This window comes from Anopheles stephensi, chromosome 3, assembly GCF_013141755.1.
Source record: "Anopheles stephensi strain Indian chromosome 3, UCI_ANSTEP_V1.0, whole genome shotgun sequence".
Lineage (NCBI taxonomy): Eukaryota > Metazoa > Arthropoda > Insecta > Diptera > Culicidae > Anopheles > Anopheles stephensi.
The window spans coordinates 40,892,762-40,920,525 of record NC_050203.1 but is presented as its reverse complement, the minus strand read 5'-3'; the positions used below and the strand labels follow the sequence as shown (position 1 = coordinate 40,920,525).

General features: G+C 44.9%; 1 protein-coding gene and 1 long non-coding RNA gene across 2 annotated transcripts; both read left to right on the top strand.

The window, feature by feature from the left end:
• The first annotated feature begins 242 nt into the window (after positions 1-242).
• Positions 243-14,142, top strand: LOC118512232. The gene is made up of 3 exons (XM_036056366.1): positions 243-1,089; positions 8,551-8,692; positions 10,179-14,142. Exons 1-3 carry the CDS (start codon positions 1,046-1,048, stop codon positions 10,839-10,841), a joined length of 849 nt encoding a protein of 282 aa, XP_035912259.1. The 5' UTR covers positions 243-1,045; the 3' UTR covers positions 10,842-14,142.
• A 9,934-nt stretch (positions 14,143-24,076) lies between these two features.
• LOC118512233 lies at positions 24,077-25,873 on the top strand. The gene is made up of 3 exons (XR_004906271.1): positions 24,077-25,237; positions 25,308-25,472; positions 25,650-25,873. It is a non-coding gene; the product is annotated as an uncharacterized LOC118512233 (long non-coding RNA).
• Positions 25,874-27,764: the final 1,891 nt, after the last annotated feature.

Sequence of the window (27,764 nt, the reverse complement as noted above, 5' to 3'; positions counted from 1 at the left end):
AGCGGTACTTACAAAAAGGTGAATTTTTAGACAATTTGTAGTGAAATAATCGATTTCAAATACAAGTTTTGCATGAAATATTCAAATGAAATGAAATTAAATACTTTGCGCTCTCGTTGCACCGCTAATTCTCCATTTTAAGTTCCAAAAACACAATTCCTATGCCCAGACAGTGTGCGACGATAGTGTGGTGCACTGTACCGCTTGGCCCAGCTCGAAACGTTTACCTTTCGCAGCAGTAACGTATTTTTTTCAATTGGAAATCGTCCGTGGCGTCGCGTAGGTTGTGTGTCCGCGAGAAAGCTCCCCAGAAAATCGGTCCGCGCCTGTTAGGAAGCAGGAAAACGAATTTCATCCCTAGAAAGCATACAGAACAACCGCGAGGAAAAGTCTCCGTGCGCTTTATTTACCATATCGCGCCCATCATTTGAAGGCTGTCGTCGGCGTCCCGTGAATGAAATATTTGGCAGCGAAACGTTTCGTTTTCCTCACGCTCAACGCTGTGTGGTGTGTTTTGGGTGGTGTGTATGTGCGTGCCCGTGTTTGGCTGCAACAGTAGCGTGCGTGTGCAATAATTGCAGTGTGTTATGAGCATTAATAGCAAGGCAAGAAGCAATAGGAGCGTTGCATTTTAAACCAAATAGCAGAAATATCCTCTCGAGCAGCCAGCATCTCCGTTGTGTACGAAGCAAAAGGGCGTATAAATCTCTGTGTTTTGTAGTCAGCGTGTCAGCGAGAGCGAGATAGCGAAACCCGCAAGAAAACCCCACTTGAATCCCGAAGGGAAAAACACATTTTTAACCGTCCAAGTAGCCTGCTCTGTACCAATTCCGTCAAGTGTGATTAACAGCAGGGTTTTTAAAAAGTGTGCGCTTGTGTGTGTGTGTGTACCGTACCGTGTGTATAACAGAGTGTCCCTGGGTGTGAAGCAGCGATAAATCGGATTCGAAAAAACCGGGAGAAAGTGTGATAATTTCTGCACTTTCTTAACTTATAAACCACCATTTCCATCATACAAACGCTGCCAAACCGACAGGACGACAACATGAACGGCTACACGGATCTGCCCACAACCATGGAAAACAGCCGGTAAGCTTCCAGAACGATGTGATGTGATGTGTGTGTATGTGTGTGTGTGTGTCTTTCGCTCCTCCAAAACCGAACCTCCATTTCTCGATACGCGGATTTGCCAGCGTGTAACACGGGGTTTAATTGCTGTTGGCCATGGAACGACGGGGCTCAGCATATTTTTTGTATCGATCACTCACGCATAACGCACCACCTGAACATGATCAAGGCGCATCATCGCGTATACAGCGATTGTGTGAAGCCGTTTCTGTTTGAGGCCATGGTTGACTAGATGGATATGTTCGCTAAGGTCGGCGTATCGGTGTGTAGGTCTCTCCCTGCGTTGCCTTAAAGGTCAACAAATATTTATGTTCCGGCAAGCTCGTCCAAACAGCGCGAGTAAAGTGGACTACATTTTTCATAAAATTTCATACTTAAAAAGCTTAACAAACAAGGGCAAAACCTATACTGGAATGACAAGAACACGAACAATCAGTTTCACCATATAGTCCTCGCTTGTGTGCGTTTTTGCAGCGGGAATTTTTACAACGATGATTCAGTGCAGATGATTCAGTGGCTTTTGCCTGTCCTAGGCTCTGCTGATATCACCAGCTTTAGCTAGTTCCCATGATAGGGCCTGGCACAGATCATCGATGAGTTAGGAAAATTGGTATCGTATCGCGATCCCCGTGTCCGGTGTGATAACGCCCGGCTGCTGTCGGTTTCAAGTGTCAAATATTGCCTCACCTCTGAGCTGTGCGTTGGATGTGTATATACATGTCTGGCTGCGTGTGTGAGAATAGTGCGGTAAAGCGGTTTTGCTGTACCTACTTGGATGTGTGTGCTGTGCGGTGCATGCGCACTCGATGCGTTGCACCGTTTGTTGGTAAGGAACTAACAAACACCGACGTGAATATCTATCATGACGCCTGTGATGTGTGTATTCACTTTGGGTGAAAAAACACGCACACCAGTACGGGGCGGCCTTCTATTGCTACATAGCCGACGCCGCGTTGCGTATTGGGGTTCCGCGTCGATCAGATGATTTTCTTCATTCGGCTTCGCACGACCAACTGTTTCGTGAGAGGCGCAAACATAAAAAAACGGCGAGGATAAAGAAGAACAGATTACAACACGGCGAGCCACGTAGGAGAATGCAACGAAACACAAAAATCCGCTCCTAAAAGCCTTCTAGAAGCAATGTCACGTGAATGTGGTGAAGTATCGGGTGCTGGTGGAGCTGTGTAGTAATCGTCAGGTTTTCAGTCCCCGATATTATGGCACTGGAATGTTCCGCACTTTTTGGCTTCTCATCAACCTGCAATGCCTCCTTCCGGGGGCATGGACATGGGCAGCGTGAGAGGACGAGGACATCAACTCTTCTATTTCCACCTACTCGTGCCCGGCTTGCTAATTGTAATTCCTGTGCTGTTTTATAACTGTCTCCGCTGAAGTAATAGCCCATCCCTTGTGTGGGAAGTTGCGATAAGACTGATTAGCAAGTGCAGCTATAACGAGTGTTACAAATTACCGGTCGACAGTGCCCCAGATGGCCATATCTGTCTGGCGTGAGGTTTTAAGAGATAAAAACCCGGCAAAACCAGTTAACAAATTTCGATAACAAACACACACACACATGTCGTTAAATCTTCCGACAATGAATCATTAGAACAGTGTTTGTTCGTAATGTAGGCCTAGGCCTAGGTGATAGCGACGACGGTCTTCAAACACGGCAGACTCGGATATCAAATCTCATCCGGACCGTTCTCCAGTGAGTGAGAACTTCCTACCCAACTACCTAGTATCAATAAGTCTAGTAAGCAATTATAAGGGCCGGGCATGGCCCCGTAGGTCCTAGAATAGGTAAGCCAAGAAAATGAAGGAGAGACAGTGTGTCTCAGGTCATAAAACGAGTGTCTTCATGTTTAAAACAATATTGTGCGGCGTTACAAAGATTGCTTAGATTGTGTGTTAAGCCCAAATTGCTGATTGTTTTAAACAAGTAGACACTTGTGTTGCGGGCTGAAAAACACTGTCAGCTTGACCTCAACAAATGCTAAGTCAAGAAGGAAGAATTGCATAAAACAGTGTCCAATAGAATGAGCCGCGCGGGGCACACACAATAGGAACAGGTGAATGAATTAATTATTCGATTACTGGGTCAAGCTTTGATCGCATTGTTGCTGCTAAGAAAACCCAGCAGGGTAGGGTGGCTTTCGTATGTATAATTAATGCTTTGTTTTTCTTTCAAACTGTTTTTGTTTATTAACGGTATTGACCTGCGGTGCATCAACACGCAGGTCGAATCGTTGAAATTTAAATGCTCATCGAATTAAATCGTTGGCCATATGTCTGCCTATTTAACCCCTGCGTCCACTGCTAGTGGGACACAGTGGAATGAATATTCAAGCACTTGTGTGGTGCTATCAAAACAATTTTTTGTTTAATCTGCTTGGAGCTCTTTATCGCGAAAAAAAAGGAATGCTGATAGTGGCAAATAGTAGCAGCGCGCCAACTTGCTGTATACCACCAAACAAACTCTTTGTTCGAAATCCTGCGAGGAGAGCCAATAGGAAGAAGGAAGGAAACTCTTCGCAAGGACGACGGTATCTTTCAGGCATCTTTAAGGCGCTGGTAAAAGGAGATCCTCTGTCCGTCCTTGGCAGAACGGAACGACCCCTACGGGAGGTCATCGACGAATCGGAAACCCTGCATCAAAATAGCTCGAAACAACTTTTACTTCTTGTGCGAGAATGCCTGGGGGCAGCTGTGTTTTTATTTCTGCAGAAATTCCAGACGATTCCTATGCTACATTGCTGTTGTCTCACAAACAGGTGAGTGTCCGGGTGGTTGTAAGCTGCTATCGATGGCTGTAAATATTATGGCCGGAAATAACTTGAAGAGTGATGTGCAAAACTGGACCCTGATAATGGAAATTGAATGAAGCTCTGGAACTTTTGATGGAGCTTTTCGAGAATCGTACATGTTGTGATTACGAACTACAGATGCCGTTATGTCACGTCTTGGCCGTTTTGTTTGTTTGTTTGTCCATCGTGTCCACAGTTCGTTTCGCTAAGCATGTCGAGGACACCATCCCCGGCCAGCGACGGGATGTCTACACACAGCATCGAAAGTTGTCCGAAAGTTTCGCAAAAATCCAACGGCCCGTAACCCGGTTACGTTCCTGTGGGGGTTGTATTTCTTTGTTTTGCCGTTCCAAATTTTGTATGTGGGACTCGGGGTTGGATGCATATTGAACGTTGCGAGAAAATTGGTGGGATAGGTCCGTCCGTCCAATCCAATCCGCACAGCATCTCCGACTTGGCTTGGAGTTCTCTCGTATGGCGATTAAAATTGCAGCTTCCAAACCCAGCTGAGCATTGGCTGAGCATTCCGCCATGTATGTGTGTGGGGGGGTCATGTGTGCTTGCGGCATCACATATCTCCTTTCGCTCCAAATTCCCCGAACTAGCCGCGCGATGGCCGGTCGGTCGATCTTTTATGTAATAGCCATTTGAAGCCGATGGATCAGAGTGCCGATGGGGGAGATGTGAGGGCTGCAGGAATTGCGACAAGAAGCATACGAGAGCTGAGCGGGTTAAGATGTACACAGAGTGTAAAATAGTATCCTTTTGCGTTTGCCCAACTTTAAAATTCGCGATCTAGCGGAAGCGAACATCGAGCTTTTGGTGTTGATACTTCGTTCTACCATCACAGCGATAGTGCACGCGAACGCAGCGTGGCACATACCGTGGTGTCATTGTTATATTTTTGTGCACGACAGATCGCGCGTTGCACCGCTCGTGGTGGTGCCACAAATACCATTCACCTGTTAGACCAACTGCTGGCGTGCTATGTGGCGTACGCCCCAACGTCACAGCGGAAGGCTGTGTCGTGGCGCATGATCGTCGATGAGATCGCGTCGCGTTCATTCACAGTTAATTTTCGCCAAGGTCGGCCGAGTGAACGCCGCCGTTCCTTGGACACGTTGTTTCGTGTGTGCGAGAGATCGCGCGAGCGCTCGCGCAGCATACAAAGGTGGACCACCGACCGGTCGTCTACGGCTAGCATCGATCGAGCGGATCGACGATGAAGCAATAATCCTAAACCCGTCCCCAACAAACCAACATCACCATCGCAGAGTGTCGATAGTGCGTTGCTGCGCTGTCTTGCGCCAAAGGTAGCAAAAGGGGCATGATCTCTCTGTCTGTCGCGTTGCACCACAGCTCCCGAACACCGCCAACTGGACAAAATCGGGTGGGTCTCTTGCGGTGGGCCTGCTCGAATGGGTTGCCAGCTTGTGGTGAATGTGTTGGTGGGTTGTGACATATTTAACCGCCGTAGATAAAAGCGAGAGTGTAGCGAGAGGAGAGATGTTCGTTTGTATGAGGAGAACAGGCTTTTAAGAGGTTTTACTCAATAATATAGGTATGTCCCCAAGCCGTGGATTGGATCTGATCTGATGTTGGATCACACTCAAAGGCGTGAGCCACTTGTTGGTTTGTTTAGCTTTAGTGCAATGTTATGATGTAAATGAGTGAACTACATTCAGAGATTCAATTTCCAGAATAGTTTGAAATAGCAAAAGGTTAGTATAAGGCCAAATTTCGTTGGTTTTGATGGATACGTCTTTTCTGTAAAGCTAGTTTTCATCAATGCGTGTTGGTTCTTCACAATGTTAAGAGCCTTGTTATTTGGGGATCTCTGTGATCTTGAGTTCTACAGGACTGATCCCAGCCTAGTTGCTCTACATATGATGGGACTGATTGCGTATTGTGTACTGCGAGCCGATTAAGTCTTATCATCGTAATAACTTCCACTTTTATATCAGATCTACACATGATCCGCAATTTAAAAAAGGGATATTGTTTTTAAAAATTCCAAAATCAAAAACCAAATGAACTCTGAAATTGATGTTTGAAAGTAAGGCTGAAAAATTCATCATTAGCGGCACTATTTATTGCTCACGTACCGTTATTTCGGAACAGGTGTTTATATATTCCAGACGCTGTGTCCAATTATGCGTGCAATATCGCGTAGCTCACTTGCATCGACAATGCCATCCACCATCACCACCAACCCATCGACCTTCCGTCTCGGTGTGTGTCGAATGCTCCACAGCTTATGCTATCATCGAAAACAAAATAACCATCCCGCTCGTCCGTCCGTACGATTAATACGTGGGTCTGTTCGTGACACTCGCTGCTCCATCACTACTACTGCTTGGTATGTCGAACCAGCGCAGTCTTTACCGGACCTTGAGACTGGTTGACGAAAGAGACTGGTTTGTCCGTTAGGTAAAAGAAGGCTCGCAATGGTCGCTCCACCAAAGCCGTACGGGTCTGTACGGTACAATAGTATTCGGCGGCGTACCTTGGGAGAGACCATTTCCCCTCGGTCAAGTTGGACTTTGGAATGTCACACTCCTTTGGCGAGTGTACTTGATATTTGGACGCGACACAATTTGACAATTGACCTCCAGGGAAACTGCGTGCCGCCAAAGTGGCCGAAGCTGGTAGCCTTTTCAGGGTAATGCGGACGCTTTCGTTGGGTTCGTTTGGAGCTTTTTGTCTTTGGCTTTTGACAGTGGTAAGGTGAAGGATTGAGGAGCTGTGCGTGGACGAGCAGCAAGCAAGTGCTGGGAACATTCGGGGGCGAAATATTACATTTTTTTGGCTCTCTCTCCCTGTGCCAATTGCAGCGAAGGTTTAGCTGGTTTACAGTTGCGATTAGATCGATCGTACACGTACGGTATATGATGTACGCGTGTGACAAGTGCAGTTTTGAACTTGAACGAATAATTGTTCGCACGCGTATCGTGAAGGGTGGGGCATTAGCAATTGCACATAAAAGGCATATTTGTATCACACCCAAACGCTAATGGTATCGACGATGAGTAAGTGTTTGATGAGCATGACAAATTTGAACCATTACTAAATTGCACCATTGAACTTGAGTTCGCTCTACAATATTTGTGCAGTGAGCATCCGTTATTCCACAAATTTTTAAATACGATTCAAACTCTCCGTTGATCAACCGTTAATGATCTCTTAGAGCGACCTATTTCATCATTGTTGAATGATCGAAGGATCGATATCATTATGTGTGTTTCATACCCAATAGCACCTGGTCACCAGTTTGCGTATCTGCACTGTTCCTGGTTTATTACGCCATCGTAACCCGTTTGCAGGCTGTAGTATTAGTGTTGCTAGTCCAATTACCTCATGCAAAGGTTTGTGGAAGCAAGCAGTATCTCCACGAATGGCAGACATTGTTTGAGTAGCCGATGCGGCACTTGTTGGCCCTAGATTAGGTCAAAGGCAACCTCACCCTTCCATGTCGGTAGACGAGTTTCAGCGTTCAGTTCGCGCTTGTTGCTCCAATGAGCTGTATTGGAATGTCTGTTGGACTTGTTTCATTGCCCAACTTCCGATTACACTTTTGACGGATGTACCACGTGTAAAGCCTTGAACGCATTCATTATTTGGAACATGAGAAAACAAAGCAATTTCGCGTTTGTTCCACTATTTAGTCTGATAAGATTTCGTACATTGCGAATCTAATTTAGGTATGTCTGTTTGCGAAACTGTCTCACTCAGGTTGAGCTTTAAATAGCCATCCATATGGGGAGGTAACCCTTCCTTATTGAGACCCCGAAGTGTGGCGCCTCTGATTCAGACTTATGTACACTTGTACGGGTTTTTGCAAAACCGCTACGTCGGACGAAGAATGGTAAAGCGTACGTAAACATGGACCTTGAGACCTTCTCGTACGTTATTGTGATGCTTCTTGGGAATGTTTTATTTTCGTAAAGCTTAGTGGCTAGTGCAAAAGCAGCGCACCACGAGCACGGTGTTGTTGCAGTTTATTCGGGTATGCAAAACAAAACTTTGGCAAAAAGGGGCTTCACTGCGTTGCCAGTTGGTGCGAAATGTGCTGAGAAGCAGTAAAACGTTGCATTAAATAGTGCTGTGACGTTTTCGGTTATCAACATTAAAAAAAAATGGGTCGGCTTTTATTTTATCCAGTATAGCACACGAAATTAATTGGTTCATTCACTAACCTCACTTGCTACTATCATAAAGCATTCGAACATCAATAGGCCTTTTGAAGGTTCTCCTCTGAAGGTTGATAGCGTACGGGTCATTTACGTCATTATATCTTATATTAACTTTATCGATTAACGTTCTTTCAGACCACAAAATAAACCAAAAAAAAAAAAATCGATTTCGAATAGTTATCAGTATCACCTGTACCTCACCTGTTCGCTCTCAACATTAATAGCACCGATATTAATTGCACCAATCATTCATAAAATCTGCCCTTGGAGTGTTGATATCCGCCTGTTGTCTGTTCCCCTTTAATCTTTTTTACGAAACACTTTAATATACCTTATGCATTGTGTGTGTGTGTGTGTGAGAGGGTTTTTTGTTATTATTTATTGCATAGTACATGTTTGCGTTTCTTTTTCTTCTCATTTAGAAACTGCCTGCGACGGATCGCGCGACACGATGACCAGGAGTTCTCTAACCAAAGCATACTGAACGCCATGGAAAAGTTCGTCAAGAACGTAAATGCCATGGACGAGACGATACTGGTACCGTGCAGATTAATGGATCGCAAGGTAAATTGAAATTGAATTGGAGTGGTTTTTAACTTGAGAAAATCTATTTTATTTAAATTCCTTCGAAGTTGTATAACATTCAAATTTAAGAGAAATTAGCGAAACTTGTCCAACTAACCCTTTTTTATTATGTGCAAAAATTGCTGTACATTCAGATTTGCTAACAAATTTTGAGAAATTAGCTAGCTCCTGGCATAATCGAAACGATTTCCTTCCCATTGTATCCACCTTTCTGCGCCTTCTCCATGTGGCAAAAGAGTGAAGCTATTTTGCTGGTTAAGCCAGCCCGCGCCTTACCATTAGCGTGCATTGGTGTATGTTACTACTACTGGTGAGATGTTGCCGTTGTGGTATAGGAGGTATAGGAGTAGCCCCAGGAAAGGCCAGCCAGGCACAAGTGTTTTGGGTGGTTCGCTGTGAAGGCAGTTGGCAGCCTCGTTGGTCGTTGTGTGTGGAGGCTTGATTTTTCTTTACGATGTGGCGGGTCTGCAATTTTCTCCATTTGCAATTTTCGCCTCTCTCATGCTGCCGCGAAGCAAAAAAAAAAAAAAGAAAAGCAAAATAAAAATACTTTTCGCAATTCACATCAACAATGCTCTTTCCAGCGGTTTTTTGGTTAATGTGGACGCTGTTGCATCAACTGCGAACGAGTGGCCCTTTGACGGCGATGCTTTTGTGTTTCCTTCCTCCTTTCACTGTGGCATGTGTTTTTGTGTTACAGCAGTGTGAAAGCAATTTATGAGAATGGTGTTAATATTGCAGAAAACTGCATTGACTCTAGTGTTGATGAGCATGACTTGACTTTGTGGTGGTTTGGTGGCTTGTGAGTTGAATATTTATTTATTTTAAAATGGAAAATTTTTCGGATCTGTCATCAACAAACTAATGAAAGTAAATAAATTTAATAATAGTTTGGGCTTGATAATCTTGCGAACACTCTTCGCCAAGTTTGCCCGCAGCAAATCGTACGACGGAAGATGAATTTCTCTTTTATCGGTTTTGTTTATATTTATGCTGCCAATCATCGGTCGTAATAAATGATTTTTTGCAAAATGAAAGTGAAATCTTGTCAATAGATGCACTGTGTTTACTGCATTGTGTGATTCATGGTTGTTGTTGTGCGGTGTCTAATGTGATGATGATGACTGTTGCGATAATGGTCACCTCACGCGACTGATCATGTGCAAAAATAGTGATGTCTGAATCTATGACCGTCCTTTCTGTCAGACGAATTCATAGGAACTCTTGCTTACGGTTTCGGATGACGTTGTGTTTATTGACAGACTTTCCATATAGCAATTGCTTCATGACGAGCGAACAGTTAGATAATATTGTTAGAAACTGCATTTATCGTTTGATTACTACATGTACTTAACACCTGATTGATGTAACAAAACAGGGACTAAAATTGAAGATTTTCGAAGAAAGATAAGCGTGTTGTCTAATCGTTGGTGTATCCTTTTTCTTTACCCCGTCGTCGGAATAGGTCGGTGACGCTACAGACACTGTGCCAGTTGCACCAAAAGCACAACATCACGGCGCACACCATGGCAAGAAATCGAACCGCGCTTCGATACGCGAAGTGCTGAACACTTCAGAGCTGTTCCAGCTGTACAACATGCTGAAGTTGGTGAAGGTCGATCTGCTTTGGGGGCGCCAGGATGCGGAAGACAGTGTCGAGGAGTCGGTGGTAAAGGGTTGTGCGACGAAGAAAGTGACATCCTCGTCCAAGAGTAACAGCAATAACACTGACACCACCGGCACGAACAATTCCACCGCAAACAGCAGCACTAGCAGTAATACAGCCACGACGGACGTGACCACGACAAACAGCAACAACGCTAGCGGAAGCGAAAAGGCCGATCCTGCCATGATGACATCGACCATTAAGGGCCACAATCGACGACCGAGCACGGTATCGGTAGCTTCCTCCAACTCGGCCAGCACGCTGAGCGATTCCGAGAGTGAAACGTCGGCGGAAAACGATTCCGGCATCGAGTCGGAGGGTAACCAGGAGCAGGATCGCAGCACCGAGCTTGCCAAGCAGTTTCGCACGCATCTGATCGGACTGTACCGGTCGCTGGAGCAGATGAGTGAAGCTGCCAACTATCTGACTGCTCGGTATCAGAGTGATGTTGGGCCGGTTTAGATTGTCCGTCGTCGCCACCAGATCACCTTCCTCGACGCTTACCTTCTCCGGGTGTGTGGGCAGATTGGCAGAATGGCCCATTGAGCTGTTGTGTTGGTAATCACCGTTGCTAGTGCACCGCTATCTGAGATTTGCTGTTGGTTTCTCGCGGACAAGGACCAGGAAGTTTGAAGGCATTTCCGGTTGGTTCATTTTCGGAACTCACAGTTAAAATAACGCGATGGAGATAAAATCTGATCCTAAAGTAGAGAATCGTTCATATTAGTTACATTGATCGCACAGATCATAGCTAGGACCTCCGGGGTGAGTAATGGATCTGTCGTAACTGAGATCTTCGATGCGAACCAGAAAAGCAAAATTACAGGACCAGGACCTGGCTGTACGTGAACCAAACCGGATATGACGATCGTTCGTGCCTGGCAGGAAGCAGAGACAGAAGAGAGGCAAGAGGTACGCGACTTGTCACAAACCTTTGGTGATAGACTTCATGATTGTAAATTCGTTTATTTGTGTGTGTGTGTGTGTGCATGTGTGTGAGAGCGAGCGATGTAAGCGCGCGTGGAACTGATTTAAGGAGGAGCGTTGGTGCGTGTGTGTGTGTGTGTAGGTTAGGGCGGATTGCTGAGGGCGAAGAAAGCAGCTTGGCGATAATGGATAGTGTTCTAGTAAACAAAAAACATGAAATGCACACAAGTTTAGCGATTTACGAGTAACACACACTCACACACACACAGAAGAAGACCGTCACACTGCGATTTGCTTCGAGAAACCCATTTCGCCTCCGGTAGAGCAGATATGACATATGAAGGATATGTTTTGTTTCTCGCCCCATAAAACCACCACTCATGCGTGCGCTCGAGCGGTACGATCCTAAATTGCAATCTTCCTCCCGCCCGAAAAGGTTGCGTACTTGAGACTTTCTTTTTCAAGCTTTATGTATATTAAATTATTTATAGTTTCTCTGTACATTCTGTATCCCGCGCCTGTAGTAGCAACAGAGAGGCAACAGAATGCGTGCCTGCGGGACTAGTCCTGCGAGCGCGCTCCTCTGGCAGTAGTCACTTGATTCTTTGTTTTGGTTGGGTGAATGTGTTCGAATATTTAAGTGAGCGATGCTGGATGGTTAAGGTCGTGTGAGGAGGGAACACAACGAGCTATAACATATCCTATGCGCCGGCCGAATGTGACATAGGACTCACATTACGATAGCCGCGTACCTTACGACGAGCCGCGTAGGTCTAGAGGTGCAGCAAAGGACAACAATTCTGGGGATGGCGGAGATAACTGAAGCCACAACAATTTGAATATGACTGCAGCTAATGACAACCTAACCCCAAAAATTTGTGCAGCCTGCAAAAAGGTTGAGAGAGAGAGATGATAAGTTATTTATTCCGGCTCATTAGTTTTTGCCCTCGTAGCCCAGTAATACAATACTCTTTTCCAACCACCAATCGGAATGCAAAGCAAGGGACAACAGAAATGGGGCAATAAAATATGCATGATATTTGTTTCGTTGTTGTTATACATGTACACACGCGTTTTCTACTAAAATGACCCTTGTGGCAAAAAACCTCGGCGAATTGACGTACGAACAAGGACACAAGTTGCGCGTAGCAAAAGCAAAACAAAAAAAAACCCAACAAGTCTTTCATATCGATCGTCGGTGCAGCATTTGAAACACGAAAGCATTTAGTAAGTGAAGCAGAACCACCAACCAACAAAGATGGAGGAACTTTGAAAAGAAAAGGTACGCTCTAGTACGATCACCTCAGGATCGATCACCTTTTGGCATCGAATTAAATGCTTGTGCGTGCGTTATGCGCCATGGATGGTCGCGAGTCGGTTAGTTTAGGTTTGATTTAAAATCCCAACTAGTTCGCTCATTTCCGCTTTCCTCATTCGTTCATCCGTTTTTGTGTGTGTGTGCGCCTTTTTCCTCGCGGCTAGTGTGTGTGTGTGTAGGTAGATCGTTGCTGCAAGTGCACACCCGTACAAGAGACATAACATAATGGTGATTTAAGCTTTAGAGTAAATAAGCCTTGCATTACATACGTTTTGTTTGAATTTGGTCAATGGGTCAAATTGGGGAATAAATAGTGTTTAAGTGAAGCGTAGGCACACACACACACACACACGGTGATAAGCTAATAATCACGGTAGATAGTGTTTCCGGCGGGGAGTTTTTCGGTTGATACAAAATGGGTGTATGATAATGGTGGATTTTGGCTAAGTGGAAAAGGTGCGTGATATATGATGATGCTGGGAGTTACAGAAAGAAGCGTTTTGATAACCATACTTGAATGATTGCGTGTCTTTTTTTTTCGTGTGCCTCGATAGAAGACAAAGTTCGAATCTGGCAATCAAATGTTTGGCTCAAGGTAGTTCATGATACTACAGGTTTGCTGCAATCGTTTGCTTCCGGTGATCTACATTTCATTTCTAGCTAGCTAGTGTGGTATGGTTAATACTGAAAAAAGGCACACTTAAACCTTTTCTGCAGCGTTTTGAAACCTACCGTGGGGGGGATGTGAGTGGTTTGAGCGCCAGCGAAAAGATAATAAAATCATTCCGTACTATATTAATCAAGCAGAAGATGTATGAGCTGAAACAATAATTTTAGTGCACAACATAAAAAAGTTAAAGCGAGTAAAAAAAAAACCGGAAAAAACGTAAGCAACTCAAAAAGTGTAACAACAAAACATAAAACTTTGCTGCAATATGTAAAAATTAGGGAATGAAATTGAAGAGTAAAGACGGAAACAGAAAGCCTGATACACAATGGTTGGTGATAGTAGGAAAGAAGAGAAAAACACGTAAGAAGCAAAATGAAGGGGTGAAAGTGACAAAAAATGGTGACAGAAAAATGTCATTGGCAGTAGCTAGGGGTGCGTCTGTGTGCTAAAATTCGAAGTGCCACCATAGGCATCCGCTGCAGATTATTTCACGTCCGTTGCAAATCAAAGAATCAGAAGGCTCTGAGCCTTGTTTCCACAAAAACTAGAAAACTATCCTGGAGCAACGTTAAAATCAAGCGATTAGTAAGCGAACCGTAAACTGTAGTTTGAAGCAAGTGCTAAAGCAATCGAACCTAAATATATTCCAAGCAAAGCGGATGACGGCGAAACCGGCGGCAGAGACACGCGTGATAATGATGATCATGATGTAAAGTGCGCCCTGGGCAGTTGTAAGTCAAAATGTGTAAAGTTTGTTAGTCTAGCTATTAGTGAGCCCGTTGTCAACTAGTGAAAAGAATCTGAAAAGCGAAATGGAAAAATAAAACGTGACATAGCGAAAAAATATACATACATACATACATATATATATTTAAATAACATACTATCAGCGAATTCGTGTGCTTCATTTGAGAGCTGGCGGGTCGTGCGTTGAAACGTGGTTGAGAAGGTTTCTGCTCCACTTTAATCGGCTTTCGAGATAGATGGAAGCGGTGGCATAATGATTATGGTCGAGATGTAATTTTTTGCCCTTGGTAAACTTCCACTTGAGAAACGGAGACAACAGAAAGGGTCATGTACATGACAGTACATGATATGCAGTAAACGGTAGGATATTTTTCTTTCTTCTTTATTGGCCAAACGATCTCTTAGTCAGTCCTCACTATGGGGGAACGGTCCGCGTGAGATTTGAACCCAGGTTCTGCCGTGTGAATCATATTTAAATTTCTCATGTTGAGAATGAGCAACATTGCGTTGTACAATCTAGAACGATCTTCAAATTGTCTATCCACGCCATAGGTTAATTGAAGGGATTAATAACGTTGGTCAGTTATCTTGATCACCTTGATAAAGTTAAGCTGGCCAGTGTTGCAAGTATAGAATTAGTAGTGTGACAATTTCATTTCGTTTCGTGCTGGAGGTCGCTTGGCGGAGGTCGACGGCCACAGGGGCTGGAACTCATTATCTGTAGCTCTAATTGCTCAACTTCCATTTTCTTTGGTGGTAATCTATCAGTGTGGGGAATGATTTATTCAATCATGAGCAGCTCATAGATAGTGAGTGTTAACATTTTTGTGGGAATATTTAAAAAACTAGGCTCGAATATGCTAAGCATATCTTGCACTGCCCATTTCCGAAAAGCCCCTGAGTGTGGAAGTGGTAGTGCGTCGTGCTTAATCACGCAAAGGATCATCGGGGTGGTGGTGGGTCAAGGCATACCGGCCAGCAGCGTGGAACAGTTCGAAGTACAGCAGGTTGGCGGGTTGGCCATACGTTGGAACTATGCTGTGAAAAGTGGTTTGTTTTTGTTAAACGCACCTGCGTACCTTCTGTGTTTGTGCCTTTCTATGCAACGCATGCGTTCCGTGCAAATAACGACGGTTGTACGACGGTGACCATTGGCCTGGTTAGGTGGCATCGCACTCTTCACGAACGTTTGCCGAAACCGACAACCGACGAACATGTGGGTTGTTTTGTTTTGTGCATTTGCAAACAACGATGTTCGGGGTGGTGCATTAACGAACCCTCCGTTTTGCATGCTGTTTAATTCGTGCGATCGATTTATGGTCACAGTGCGATCGGTAACAGAGTCATATGCAGAGGTCAAATAGGTTTGTGCCTATCAAGCCCGCTCTGGATCCATGTGGATGGCTTTTAAAGAGTTGTCGCGTTGGGTCGTACGGTGTCATTCGCTGCACGATGGTGAGATACCTCTATACCGATCTCGTACTGCTCGTCATTGTAAAATCCTTCTGAGCATCTCCCTCTCGATCAAAGGTATCGTGGATCCGTCAGTTTTGGATAGGGTCCATGTCTCAGAGGCGTATGTGAGCAATGGGAATATTGCAGATCGATACAGTCCCAGATACCAGGACCTACAGGTGTTTTGTGTATGAGAAATTTCCTCAGATATGTTGAATCTACAGTTGGAAAACGAGCACCCTTTTGAATTTCTCAACATCTATAGTCGATGTCGAAGCTGTTTTTTGACCCCAAATAGGTGAAGCATTGGAAGTCTTCTGAGGTGCCATCTATCTTCATCTATCGTTTGCCATCGATATCAGAAGAATTTCAAATTACGACAAGGTCTGACAAAATTGATACACAGTGCATTGGTTTACAACTGAAAATCCAGTGTCTAGTCAAGAGCGTATATCGACATAATTCTGACTAGATATTTTATAGTTATAGAAACAACGTAAACATAAATTAATTTAAACTAAATTATCCGATAGTTAAGAGGGTCCGAGTTGTCCGCTATCTATCTCATTAAGCATTTTAGAGTTAATATACAAAGGCTCAGATATAGCTCCACCACTATGAAATTGAGTTTGAAGACACGTGGTACAGAATGTATCTTGGGATCAATATATTTTTTGTTGCTCTTTACTTATTTTCATAAATTTTAAATTGTAAATGTTTTTATGGATATGGCTAAAATGAACCAAGCATTACGACCAAATATTCCCAATCGTGATTCTTGTGTAATGATGATAACAGTGTGTCCAGTGCAAACAAATAAATCGTCCATACCGGAATCGCATTGGTATCTAGCATCTAGCTTCCACCAGGCGCCGAGTCTGCCGAGTAATGTGCATTTTAATCGAATTAGACCATCCAACCGTTGATTTGCATGAGCTACGTTCACGGAAGTCATGATAACGTGTGTAACCTTTTGTAACGCATGCAGCACTATCGGTGTATTTCACCTTGATCACTATTTAACATTGCCAGAGGCCGTAGCCCGTCCGTTGCGTTCGTGCAACTGATAAAACACCTGCTGAGGCGAAGCACAAAAAACTTAAAATTTTCAAACGCTATATACACTTCATAATACATCAAGGCAGAACGTGAGGATGAGATTTATTCGGCGGCGGTTCATCAATGTGATCTTATCAGCCGGGAACCGTAGCCGTTGGGCCAGTTAGGACCGGTTCTACGATTGTTCAAGGCTTAGGAAGCGGTTTACATCACGCGGGATGCGGCTTTTTCGGGCGGTTCGGGTCTATGCCCTAACCTTGCCGGCGCAGCAGTCACGGGGAGACAGAAGCAAGAAGTCTATATTAATAACAAGACCGATCCGAAATCAAAGTCCCATTCACGAAGGGAGCACGCATCACCGAAACTGACGGTGTTCGACGGCGACATCTCACGCGCCGATGCGAGATCGAAAGGCATCGGAAAGACAACACGTGAAGATCACGTGGTGTAGCAGGCATCTTCGGGCGAGCTTATCGTAGCATCGTAGTGGGGGCTGTACCTTTAAGGCGTTACAGCTGTGTTGGTGCCGCATCTCGCATCTCCCAGGCAGGCCGCGCATGATCGTGTGCACACCATTCCGAAGGCTATGCACCGATCCGGAAGCGTTCCCATGTTAATCATTTCCATTGGGACGCCGTGTTCCGGGTTACTTTTTGGACCCGACGCGGCTGACTTTTTGACGGTCATGTGATGCGGGCATGCTTTCTCCGGGAGCCGTGACCAGCGCCATGCAACGGCTGGCTAATCAGAGTATGACCTTCAAGTCAGTGCGTGCAGCTCTGGAGATTCTGAGAAATGTTGTAATGGTACAGTGCACTGCATGCACAGGCACTGGTCACGTTGTACTTTGACAAGTAATTCTGGACCTAAAACGAAGACTGGTACGAACGAAGAAGGGTACCCAGAGAAGAAATGCGTGCGAGTGAAAAGGCCCATAAGGGTGCAAGAAATTGAAAGCGATAACGAATTCTGAACCCGAACCTCCGACCCTTCACAGTGTCCTCTTTGCTTCGTTTCACGCTATTCCCTTGGTTCTGGGCCCGGTTGTGGAATTTTTGATGTTTTATGTTTTCGGCAAAGGGCGTATAGAAGGGCGAGTCGCCAGAATCTGGACGAAAACCGATTGCCTATCGTTAGCATTTGTTTCTGAGAGCGAGCAATAGATGTGTGTCGAGCGATAGAGAGGGACTGACGGAAGAATGCACCGTGGTGGGCGACAAGCTAGAGTTGGACTTTGAACCCCTGAATTTGAAGGATGGACTGCGGCTTGTTCCATGGCTGGGAACGACATTCCGCTCGGCGGCCAGTTTTCGGCTGGTGGCATGTGTGCACGGGAGGCATACGCACAGAACAACGAGACGCACGAGACACACAGCGAAAGCGTGATCTGGCGCGGAATGCACCTTGCACCCGGTCAAACTGGGAACCGAAAAAGGTACATCAGCGATACGACTGGTTTTGGACTGGTTATCGAGAGCGCTGAATATTATTTAATACATTTTTCACGTGCATTCCTGCGGTTAGTGGCAGGGATCTTACCTTAGGTTACCAAGACAGCGGACGAGTCGGATTGATTTCTAAGACTAGGCTTGCAATTAGTCTCCGAAAAATGATCTTGGTGACTTATACTTGACTCATGGCTCGAAATTTGAAGTTTATCAAGCGATCTTGGTTTCAATTTCCACTGTGGCTAATTCCCTTTTCTCTTTATGCTCAGCCCACTAGCGCTAGGTGAAGGTGCAATAGCAACTGCCCACGAGCCGACCACGCCGATGCCACGGTGTTTTACACTTGATCAAGTTTCACTTGCGGAGAACTCGGTGCGGAAAATTACGCATTCAGCACGTTTGCCCAACTGACGCGATAGGTGGTAGTTTGCCTTCGACACCCCACCAGCAACAGCAACAGTTCATCAAATGCAACCGTTCCACAGGGCAAAGCGGGGGGGCCGGGTGGAACGTTGCGCGGGCCCGGGTGGAAAGGAAGAAGGTTGTAGTTAATTACAATCCAGTTAAGCGGGCTGGACGGCCGTCCCGCTGGTGTATCTCTGGGTGGCGAGTTGGTTTAAATAAATTTCCAAACGAAACCAAGTCACGCCCGCAAAACCGCCCAAAGGATAATTGACAATGCGTTCGCTGATTAAGTGGATGTGGCATGTGGATTTGGCAACGTCTTGAAGCCGCTCGTTCTTTGTTGCATGTAAATCAAAGAGCGGTCAACAGTGGCATTAGATCGAGAAGAAGCGAGTCGTGGTATAAAGGCGCGGGCAATTAATTAAGTTCATGGCCGCAAACATTTCATCAACGGCGGATAATATGTGGGAAAATCTGACCTTTTTATTGAATCAGATAGGACTTTGATCTTTTTTTATTAGTAAAAAAACGAATTGAACTCCAAAGAACATCGGGTAGTGTATTTATTTGAAGGATTCGGAGCAAATAGAGCGACTTGATAATTTGGTTTGGATAAAAAAAAAACTCTCCCAGCGCTAAAGGCTAAACACATAGAAATAGCTGAACAAACTTTGCTGATTTTTTATTCTGAAAAGCTTACCGGAGGTGGAGGAAAATATGGAAAAGGTAAACAAGCGAAGCTTCTTTGTATGAACACTCGTTAACCAAAACCGAGTCATATATGTTAATGGAGAGGGCGTGGAACTCACGTGAAGATGGAGTGAAGACTGGTCGGTGATATATCTGTTGTCGCTGATAATTTTCACAAAATATATTAATTTGGCAAACCAGAACCTTGCACTAGGGAGGTGATTCAGGCGAGTAAAGCGTGTTGTCTGTCATATAGAACTTTATTTTCGTGGAAGTTGATGGAAGGCTCGAGCGAAGTCAAAAGACTCGAAGTACTTTGGGCTAAAAATCACATAATGAACCATGATTGTCGGAATATCGGTAGGTATTGATTGATTTGATTTAGTAATTAGATACTTATTCATAGATCTGTTGGATGTTTCCTGATTAGAATTGTTATTATGTGAGGCTTCAGTTGATGATGTCCAGATGTATCCTGTTAAACTTAGATTCAGACAAAGCCTACAAGAAATCAAAATCAAAGTTCAACGTGGTGAGTGCTTTTTTTGTTGTTGGTACAACCTTAATGGATATTTGCCCTTGACCAATCACCTTAATTCTACAGACAATGCTCGTCAAACAAATGGTAATTGATGTTTTATTTACATTTCTTCGGTCCTTTTATTATCGGTCTGATTCCTTAAATGCCATCGTTCAAACAATCCAGATCAGATGTTTGCAGGATTGCTGCAAGGTCAACAAAGCGTTATAAGATGGTGAGGGACGAGGCCAAGAACTGCCACAGATTCGTATTACCTCAACCAAATTCGAAGGAGGCCAAATTTTTGCAAAATTTTACAGAAATTTTGATAAGATGAATTGTTGCCAAAGGAATGGAAACTGGACGTTGAAGTGATTAAGAACGATGATAGGATACAGTTTGTTATCTAAAAGTCTCTAATTCTTGTCGTGTCACAGCTCTGATGTTACCTTGAAAGTTGTGCATTAGTGATATTAAACTACTGCAGGCTGGTGTGGTAGCAATACTGCACTGTTAAGGATGGATACGAAGCCTCTTGAAAGTTGTCAAAAGCTATCAACACCCCACTTCGACTCAATACATCCCCGGCAAACAGAACGGTGACACGACTCTCCAAATATCTTTTGGAACTAAACCCAACCCCTTGAGAAGCTGGTTGATATGGTTAAATTGAGCGCAGAGGGATAGTTAGGTGTTTGTTTTCCATGTGCGGCTTACAACGCATGAAATGGCGCCATACACTGCACACTGATATGGTCGGTAGTCCCCTTGGAAACTATGCTGTCGGAAGACACCAATTCTTCTTCCTTGGCACTACAACCTTGAAAGGCCTCGTCCTGCCATTTCTGAGTTTGTTTTCCCCGTAGCTGGATAGTTAGTCCTGCGTACGGGGAGGCGGTCTGGATCGGATTTGAACCCCGTTCCTGCCGTTTTAAGACCGGCGCTGCTGTCGCCTCGACCATCGGACCACTGTTGATCTGTTTGGTGATGCAGAAATCCTGATAGTTGCCAAAACCGGAAGGATACGCTGTTTAGGGCACGCGATGAGTATGCCGGACTCATGCCCTACCAGGAAGGTGCTCGTCAGCGACTCGTTCCGCACGAGGCGTAGAGGTGGTGGAGTGCAGCCATGGACCGTGTTTCCTGGAAACGGATTTGACACCAGACCATATCCTTTAGACGTTCTTCATAGGAGCAGGCCAATAAAGAAGCAGAAGATCAAACAAATGTGATTTGTACTTGCATACAAATATATCACGATTAGTAAACCATATAAGCAGCATTTAATGCTATAACTATATTTTGTTCACAATAATCTTAGTGCGCACAATGTGCTTGTTGTTAAACGCATATTTAACATGTCTGCTCTACGTGCTGTATGTTTATCCTAAGAATATGTCCTTTCAAAAGGAGTCGATTCGTTGTTCTTATATGAACCGTTTAGTAATACCAAACGGCATTAGAACCAGATCACTATGCATCGTCTGTCCGCTGACTTCAAGGCGTGATATAATGTTAAGGTAATAGTAATATATTGAATCTATTCTCATCCGTGTCAATTTCTACCCTAGTTCTGCACCATTTTCACTTCGTAGATGACGACATACGACATCGGGATCGGGATAGGGATGAATTAATTCGAACGAAAACCAGATGGAAACTTTGGTACGAGCTTTGATGTATCAAGGATTTGAAGCGTATGTGGATGTTAATAAATATTGTGCAGAGTGAAAGGGGTTAAATTGTAGTGCTTTGGCCTTCTTGGACAGCAAGGCCCGTTGGACGCAGAGATCTCTAAACAGCAAGGTCTCTGCGCTAATTTGGCCCTTTGGTGAACGAGGCACAATGGTCGATCCATCAAGAACGAAAGCGACAGGCAACTACGTTGGGCACTCAATGTAAGAAAGGTATACAAATAATGACATAGGGAAAGTTCGGTTCAAGAGCTAGTGGAACTGTTTGACGGAGCGGATATCCTGACTGTACCGGAACCATAAGGGATATGGTGAAGTGTGAGTGAGTTATGCGAATCAAAGAAAACTACTAACTACGAAACTATCAAAGAAAAATCGAGCGAAAGTCGGAAGTTGCCATGCCAGTTCTTCTCCATTTTAAATAAAAGTTCGTAAAATTACATCCACGCACGATCATTCTAGTTTAACAGAGTTTAAGAGACGAACAAGAAATGATCACTAAAATTCTGGACTCTGTTCAAACTAAACGGGGAAATTTGAAAATGAAAATCCACAGGAAGGGCATACTAAAAATATTTCAGTCCGGGCATCAGTGAAAAGCCATTGCCTTGAAATGTTTGACCAATGTCCATTTCGTCTGGAACTATACTGAGAATGTACCCACTTCATGTTAAATCATCTAGGAAATTCTGCAATATAACTAAAATTCTGACATACATTGTACCTACAGCTTCACGCGATCTTAGACTTACTGCTGCAGGATAAGCTTTGATTGCGATTATTTAGTGTTAGAAATCTACCATAGAGCTCCCAAGACAGGTCGAATAAAGTGTGTAATTACAAAATCAATGTCAAGTTGGGCGAAACCAACGTCTCTGTCTTCTCGTACGGCTGCTCAAGCGCTTTCAAGTGCGTTTCCTTGAATTGTTACCAGTGGTCAAGTGGCAGTAAATATTGGTTTGGGTTGCGCCAAGAGTTTGGCAGTCTCCAAAACCGAAAACCGCCATCTCACGGTTAGTTTGCATCCCACGACAGTGCTCGAAAGCTGCATGAATGGACCATTGCAAATCTCGTTCTTTTTTGTTGAGAAGGAAAATCCCATCCATGTGCGTCATCGGACACACCTCACTGTAGGAGCGGATCGAATGAAGCTCGAATTGGTACAAACAATTCTTCCCAAATTGAGCAATTACGCACGACAAATATCAGTTACGAATCGCGATGAGTCTGCATCTCCAGTGTCCGTTCGGCGCTCGTTAATTCTTGACGATATTTTAGAATTTGATCATCAGCACGCACGCGCAAGTCTCGCGGGATAGGAGACTTAGGTTAGGTTACCGCCAGCAAGACGTGGCGCGAATGCATAATTTCGATTGTGACGCGTTTGCTAGATGAGTACGAGCTTTTTGTGTGTGTGTTTCTTGAGCGATCTTCTTCGATCATTCTTTTGGCATCCGTAGACAGTGACCGAATAAGAGCCATTCAGCGTGCCTGACGATCGAATCGGTTCGAGGCGGGCAGCTAGTCGAGCGATCAACGGAAAGGAAGGTGCCAGGGGGGTACGTAAGACATTGAGGGCAAGTGGCTCGTGGTTTGGTGGTGATTTTTTTGTTGCTGCTAGTGCTGCACGAACATGTGGGGTTTATTTTAGCTCGCACAGATCTAGAAACGAGGATGGGTAATTTTGGGCTGACGCAAACCCGCGACCCGCGACCCGTGAACGGTGTAGCGTAATTGAAGTGAAGTACTAGCCGCAGCCTCACGGCTACTCGCGCCGAACGATGATTGGGAAAGCCTTGAAAGATTGAAGAGCACGGCGAGATTTCTCTCCGCCACCTGGGGTGGCTTTGTCTCTTCCTTGAGCGCTTCTCCGGATGGAGGTCAGTTGCAGAAAATGTTGTTCGAACAAAGTGTTTATTGCGCAAATCTGCAACGAAATTGCGTGCGAAAGGGAGTTGTTGGGGGCAGCAACTCGAACTTTCTGACAGGTGTCACACTGAAGCGGGAAAACTAAGCACTTTGGTGGAACTAAGCCATTAGTGGTTTGCAATGGTCGAGCAAAATCAGTAAATAATACATGAATTACTGCGATAGCTGTATGTGAGAGGTGTTCCACGCGTGTGGCTTGCTAATTGTTCAGTTTAGACAATTTCTATGGCCTATCAGTGGCCATGTCAGTGGGCTTGGTTGCTTACCGAGTCAGCTGTTGTAAGGGGGTGGGTTGTTAATCGCACAAACTGACAATACGGAACCGATCACTCGATCACACCGGTATCGCGTACGGTTCTGATTCGAGATTCCACGCAGCGCAGTTTCATCACTTCCGGATTCCGGAACAACAACAACGACCGAACGGAGCTTTTACACACAAGGTGCACATACTAGAGCCGGTTGAAGTAGACGCTCTCTGCAGCTTCCAACACTGTCGTCTGGTGCGTCAATATCCGTAGTCTGGTTAGGTCCAACGTGAAGTGATCGCAGTGTGATCTTCGATTCGATCATCGACCTGACGGATTTAACAAATAAAAACCTCAAATTGGTCAGTGGATGGAGGCCACCGAGACTTGAGACTTCCGCACTGTCAGTGGGCATGTGTTTTTGGAACTGTATCGTTTTAAAGGAAGCAACGTTGACCAATCCTTTGTGTGAAATTGTTGTGCTTTGCGGAAAGTGGAATTAGTGATAGGGGTTTTGTTTTATTTTTGAAAAATAGCCAAGAAATGGGCACAGCATTATTGTCCTCCTAGTCTGAGCTTTTAATGGGACCAGTTTCAGTTCGTTTGGATATCGTTGCGGTGTTATTATCTCAGTTCCTGGTGTTAGCAGAACGCTGCCAATTGTGTTGCCTGGTTTCTAAGATGACATTCCACTGGTTTGCTAATTAGTGTCCGCTGCTGAATGTTAATGATCTCCACTTGATCTGCAGTCTCTGTCGCACTGGGCAGATGTACCAGCAGTACGGTTCGGAGAAGTAATCTCGCCGTTGTTTCGCGACCGGTGCGTTTGGTTTCGGCACACTCTAATAAGCATCGATCACCGAATAGTCCAAAGTTCACCACACAACACCACCAGCTATTTCCTGCCAGCGCGAAGCTTTTGTGGCCCGGTCGACACGCGGTCGAGAAGCTTCCATCGCGGCTTCACGGTTCCATCGGCGTGAAGCGGATCGTGCATGCGGAATATGGATGTGGCACTGCCGAATCGGCGATCGCGCACCACACCGATCACACCGTTGGGAGGGGGAGGAGATTGTGTTTTCGTGGCGCGTTGTTTTTCTGGTCGTCCTTGGGCCAGACGGATAGATAGTTAGAGATGGTATGGATGCCTTTCCGCGTCGTTCAGCGATGGTCAGACGGTTGGTGTTTATGAGGGGTTTCCCAAAGTCACTCTCTCGATCGTGTCGGCGCCATTTTCCACCCGAAACATGCAACATGCGGGACATTGCCCCAAAGCAACCACCAAAGAAAGATTGCGGAGAGATTGTGCAGAGCGAACAAAGCAACTGGCTTATGATCAGTCTTGCAGGCGGTGATCGCGACGACGCAGGTTTTGTTATGGTTTTGTCGAACAAAAACGGCTTTTGCGTATTTTCCGGCTTTAGAAGATAAACAGAAAAACAAAAGACTCATCGGAAATTTGGATGTTGTTTTTGTTTGTTGTTTTGCTAGTGGCGTACGCGCTCTAGTGACGTTATTCGAACGGGATATTGTAGCATGAAGTCAACCGCCTTGGAGCTCAACTGTAACATGAAAGAAGGATGATTAAGAACCAGGATATAAACAAGGTTTACAAGCCACTTTACTGGACCAACTCCACCATCCGGATGTAAAGCTTCTCTCAGTCCACATCGGTGTGGTGTCAGTGTATGACATCAATTGGAGTTGGGTTTAAATGCAAATTGAAAAGTTTTTGCTCATCTTCGCAGGTAATTCCTTGTGTAAAGTGTAATTGTTCATTGCCAGCTAGCCCATTTAGAAGGTCATTTCTATCTCCAGGTGCATAAATTAGTGCTAGTTACTTTATCTCGAGTGATGAACATATAAAAGCGCTGTGTGATGCTAATATTTTTAAGTGGATCGCTAAGTGGCGAAAGGTCAAAGTGGCGATTAAGGTGCGCAAAAACAGAATAACATGCTCCAAGCTCTGGTCTGAAGCTGAAGGTAGAGTTTTTTATAATGTACGTACTAATTTTCATACGCATTTAATACTCACAAATGGTTAAGGTATAAGTTTTTTTTTATAGGGGAGTCTGTTAATGAAATGGATTAAACTTATGCTTAGTTAAACGATGGTAAATGATTCACTAATTAATCGCTTTAAACGATTCTACTTGTAAGGCACTACAATCTCGAACTCGGGAGGATTCGACCCGCCATTTTTGAAAGGATTCGGCTTTCCTTGACTTGATTTTACCCGGAGCTGGATGGGAATCGATCCCCGGCCATGTCGTGTGGAGACTCGGCTATCGTCTCGGCCACCGGACCAACTCCTACAATCAATTACTGTTGAACAATATTTTGAAATAAAAAATAATATAATCATCTACAGCACAGCCACAAAAGCAAGCACCATTAAAAACATGTTTGTAAAATATTACGGAAAGTTTTAAACAATTTGTTTTTGTGAAGCTGCGACGCCTAGAAACAAGAAGCAGTTACTAACTGTGTGTGTGGGAAGATTCGCAATCAATATATTTATTCCTAGCTTAATCAGACGTTTGACGTTTGAAACGTCACACCGGCCGATGGACGGTTCGGCGTGCAAGTCTCGTGGTATACGCGTTGCCGTGGCTACCCATCAACGTTGCGTCGTTTCGTCATCAAAGAGATGCCATTCGATGATGACTTTTGTTTTTATGTTTATATTGCTCTGCCACCGTGTCGATGGCGGGTGTTTGTTTGTGTGTGTGTGTGTGCGTGTATGTGAGTGGGGAGATTGTTTTGGGGGTGTGTTATTCGAACGCTGGTGCACTCCACGTACGGGAAGGGAGTCGAGAAGGTCAGCCGGTGGGTCGCAGGATGCGCAAGGTACGTACACCCAACACCGCGCAGTGTTGGTGAGCTAATCAGCTCGCGGCGGCAGCGGCAAGCCCTCTTCGTGGGGGGGGACTTTACTTGTTTGTTTTGCTGGCTGTTCGGCTGTTTGTCTGACGGTGTGCAATTTCTGATGACCCGGTTTACTTGACGTTCAACTATCGGAAAACGGCGTGAAGATAAGAATGCAGTAGGACTTCCAAGGGGCAGGTAGATGAAGGTTGGGGTGGTCTGGATTTCGGTCCTCGTTGGTAACGCGTTTCCCGTTTCCATAGCGATGAGCTGTATTGCTATGGTTCGTGTACTTTTTTTTCTACACTTCAGGCCACTGTTTTTGTTTTTCCCCGAGCTCATCAACAAATTCGACTTCACCAACAAACGTCAACGTAGGGTTTAATGGTCCCCGAACTCGTGTGCGATCGCTAAGCTTGTTTGTGTGCCGAGAGTTGCACGCTCAAGATTAATGGTGGCCCCGGTAGTAATCGATCGCTAAAGTTGCATCAGATTAATCCTCAGCTGCCTGGCTTACGTATGAGTACGACAGCGACAACGGTGGAGGTGCAATTACTGAGGCCAAGGAATTTACGAACAGGTCGGGTCGGCAGCCTATCTTCACGCGAAATAGTACCCGCGAGATTCGGTGCCGTCCGATAAGTAATCTTTAATTGTCCGCAACGAAAGTCGTTCAGCAGGCAACTGCATGCCCGACCATCACCACAATCCGTGATCGTCCGTGATGCCATTGTTTAGCCCTAGGCGTTCGGATCTTTAGATTTAAGTCGATCTTTTCAAGTGTACCTATTGTGTTCATTCTGGTCTCGAAAGTCAATTTGCGTCAACAGGTACCACGAAGAAATTAATGGAGCTAAGAGAAAAAAGCAGCTGGATGAGGTGTGGATAATTACTAACCGCGGGGTTATTTCCTCCCTGCTTGACGTAGGGATCCTCTTGATGGAAAGCTTTCGGCACTTGAGGAAGCTTCTCGGAAGCAGCATGGCTGACGATGGCAAGGCCGGTTTCATCTCATCTAATGACTGTCCAGTACTTGCGTCATACGCTAGAAGAGTGATTTACCCAAAAAGTTGATCCGACTCCTGGCAACATACTTTCGTGGGGAGGATTTCCAGAACTTGTGGGTATTGCATCATTTTTGGTAAATCATTTAACATGGCACTGTAAATGAGGGATCGGGCCGTATGTGTGATCAGGTGTTTTCGGCCAAAGGGAAGTGACCGATACAGTTTGAAAATGTTTAACAGTAGAATGATAATTGGAATAGACGTAATGATTAGAATGCTGTAATTTTCCTGCAATTGCACACAACACAACAAGCTTTACTGTGATTTTTGCAAGCGTTTTGCATTCTTGCCTCACTAGAAAGTCCCGCATTGTGTAACTGTTTGCATTCCCATTAGCAAT

Excerpts from the sequence above, each read along its gene's own strand:
- LOC118512232 (XM_036056366.1), top strand. The coding sequence starts at position 1,046 with ATGAACGGCTACACGGATCTGCCCACAACCATGGAAAACAGCCG. Across the intron at positions 1,090-8,550 it reads ACAACCATGGAAAACAGCCG|AAACTGCCTGCGACGGATCG; the intron begins GTAAGCTTCCAG and ends CTTCTCATTTAG. Across the intron at positions 8,693-10,178 it reads GCAGATTAATGGATCGCAAG|GTCGGTGACGCTACAGACAC; the intron begins GTAAATTGAAAT and ends TCGTCGGAATAG.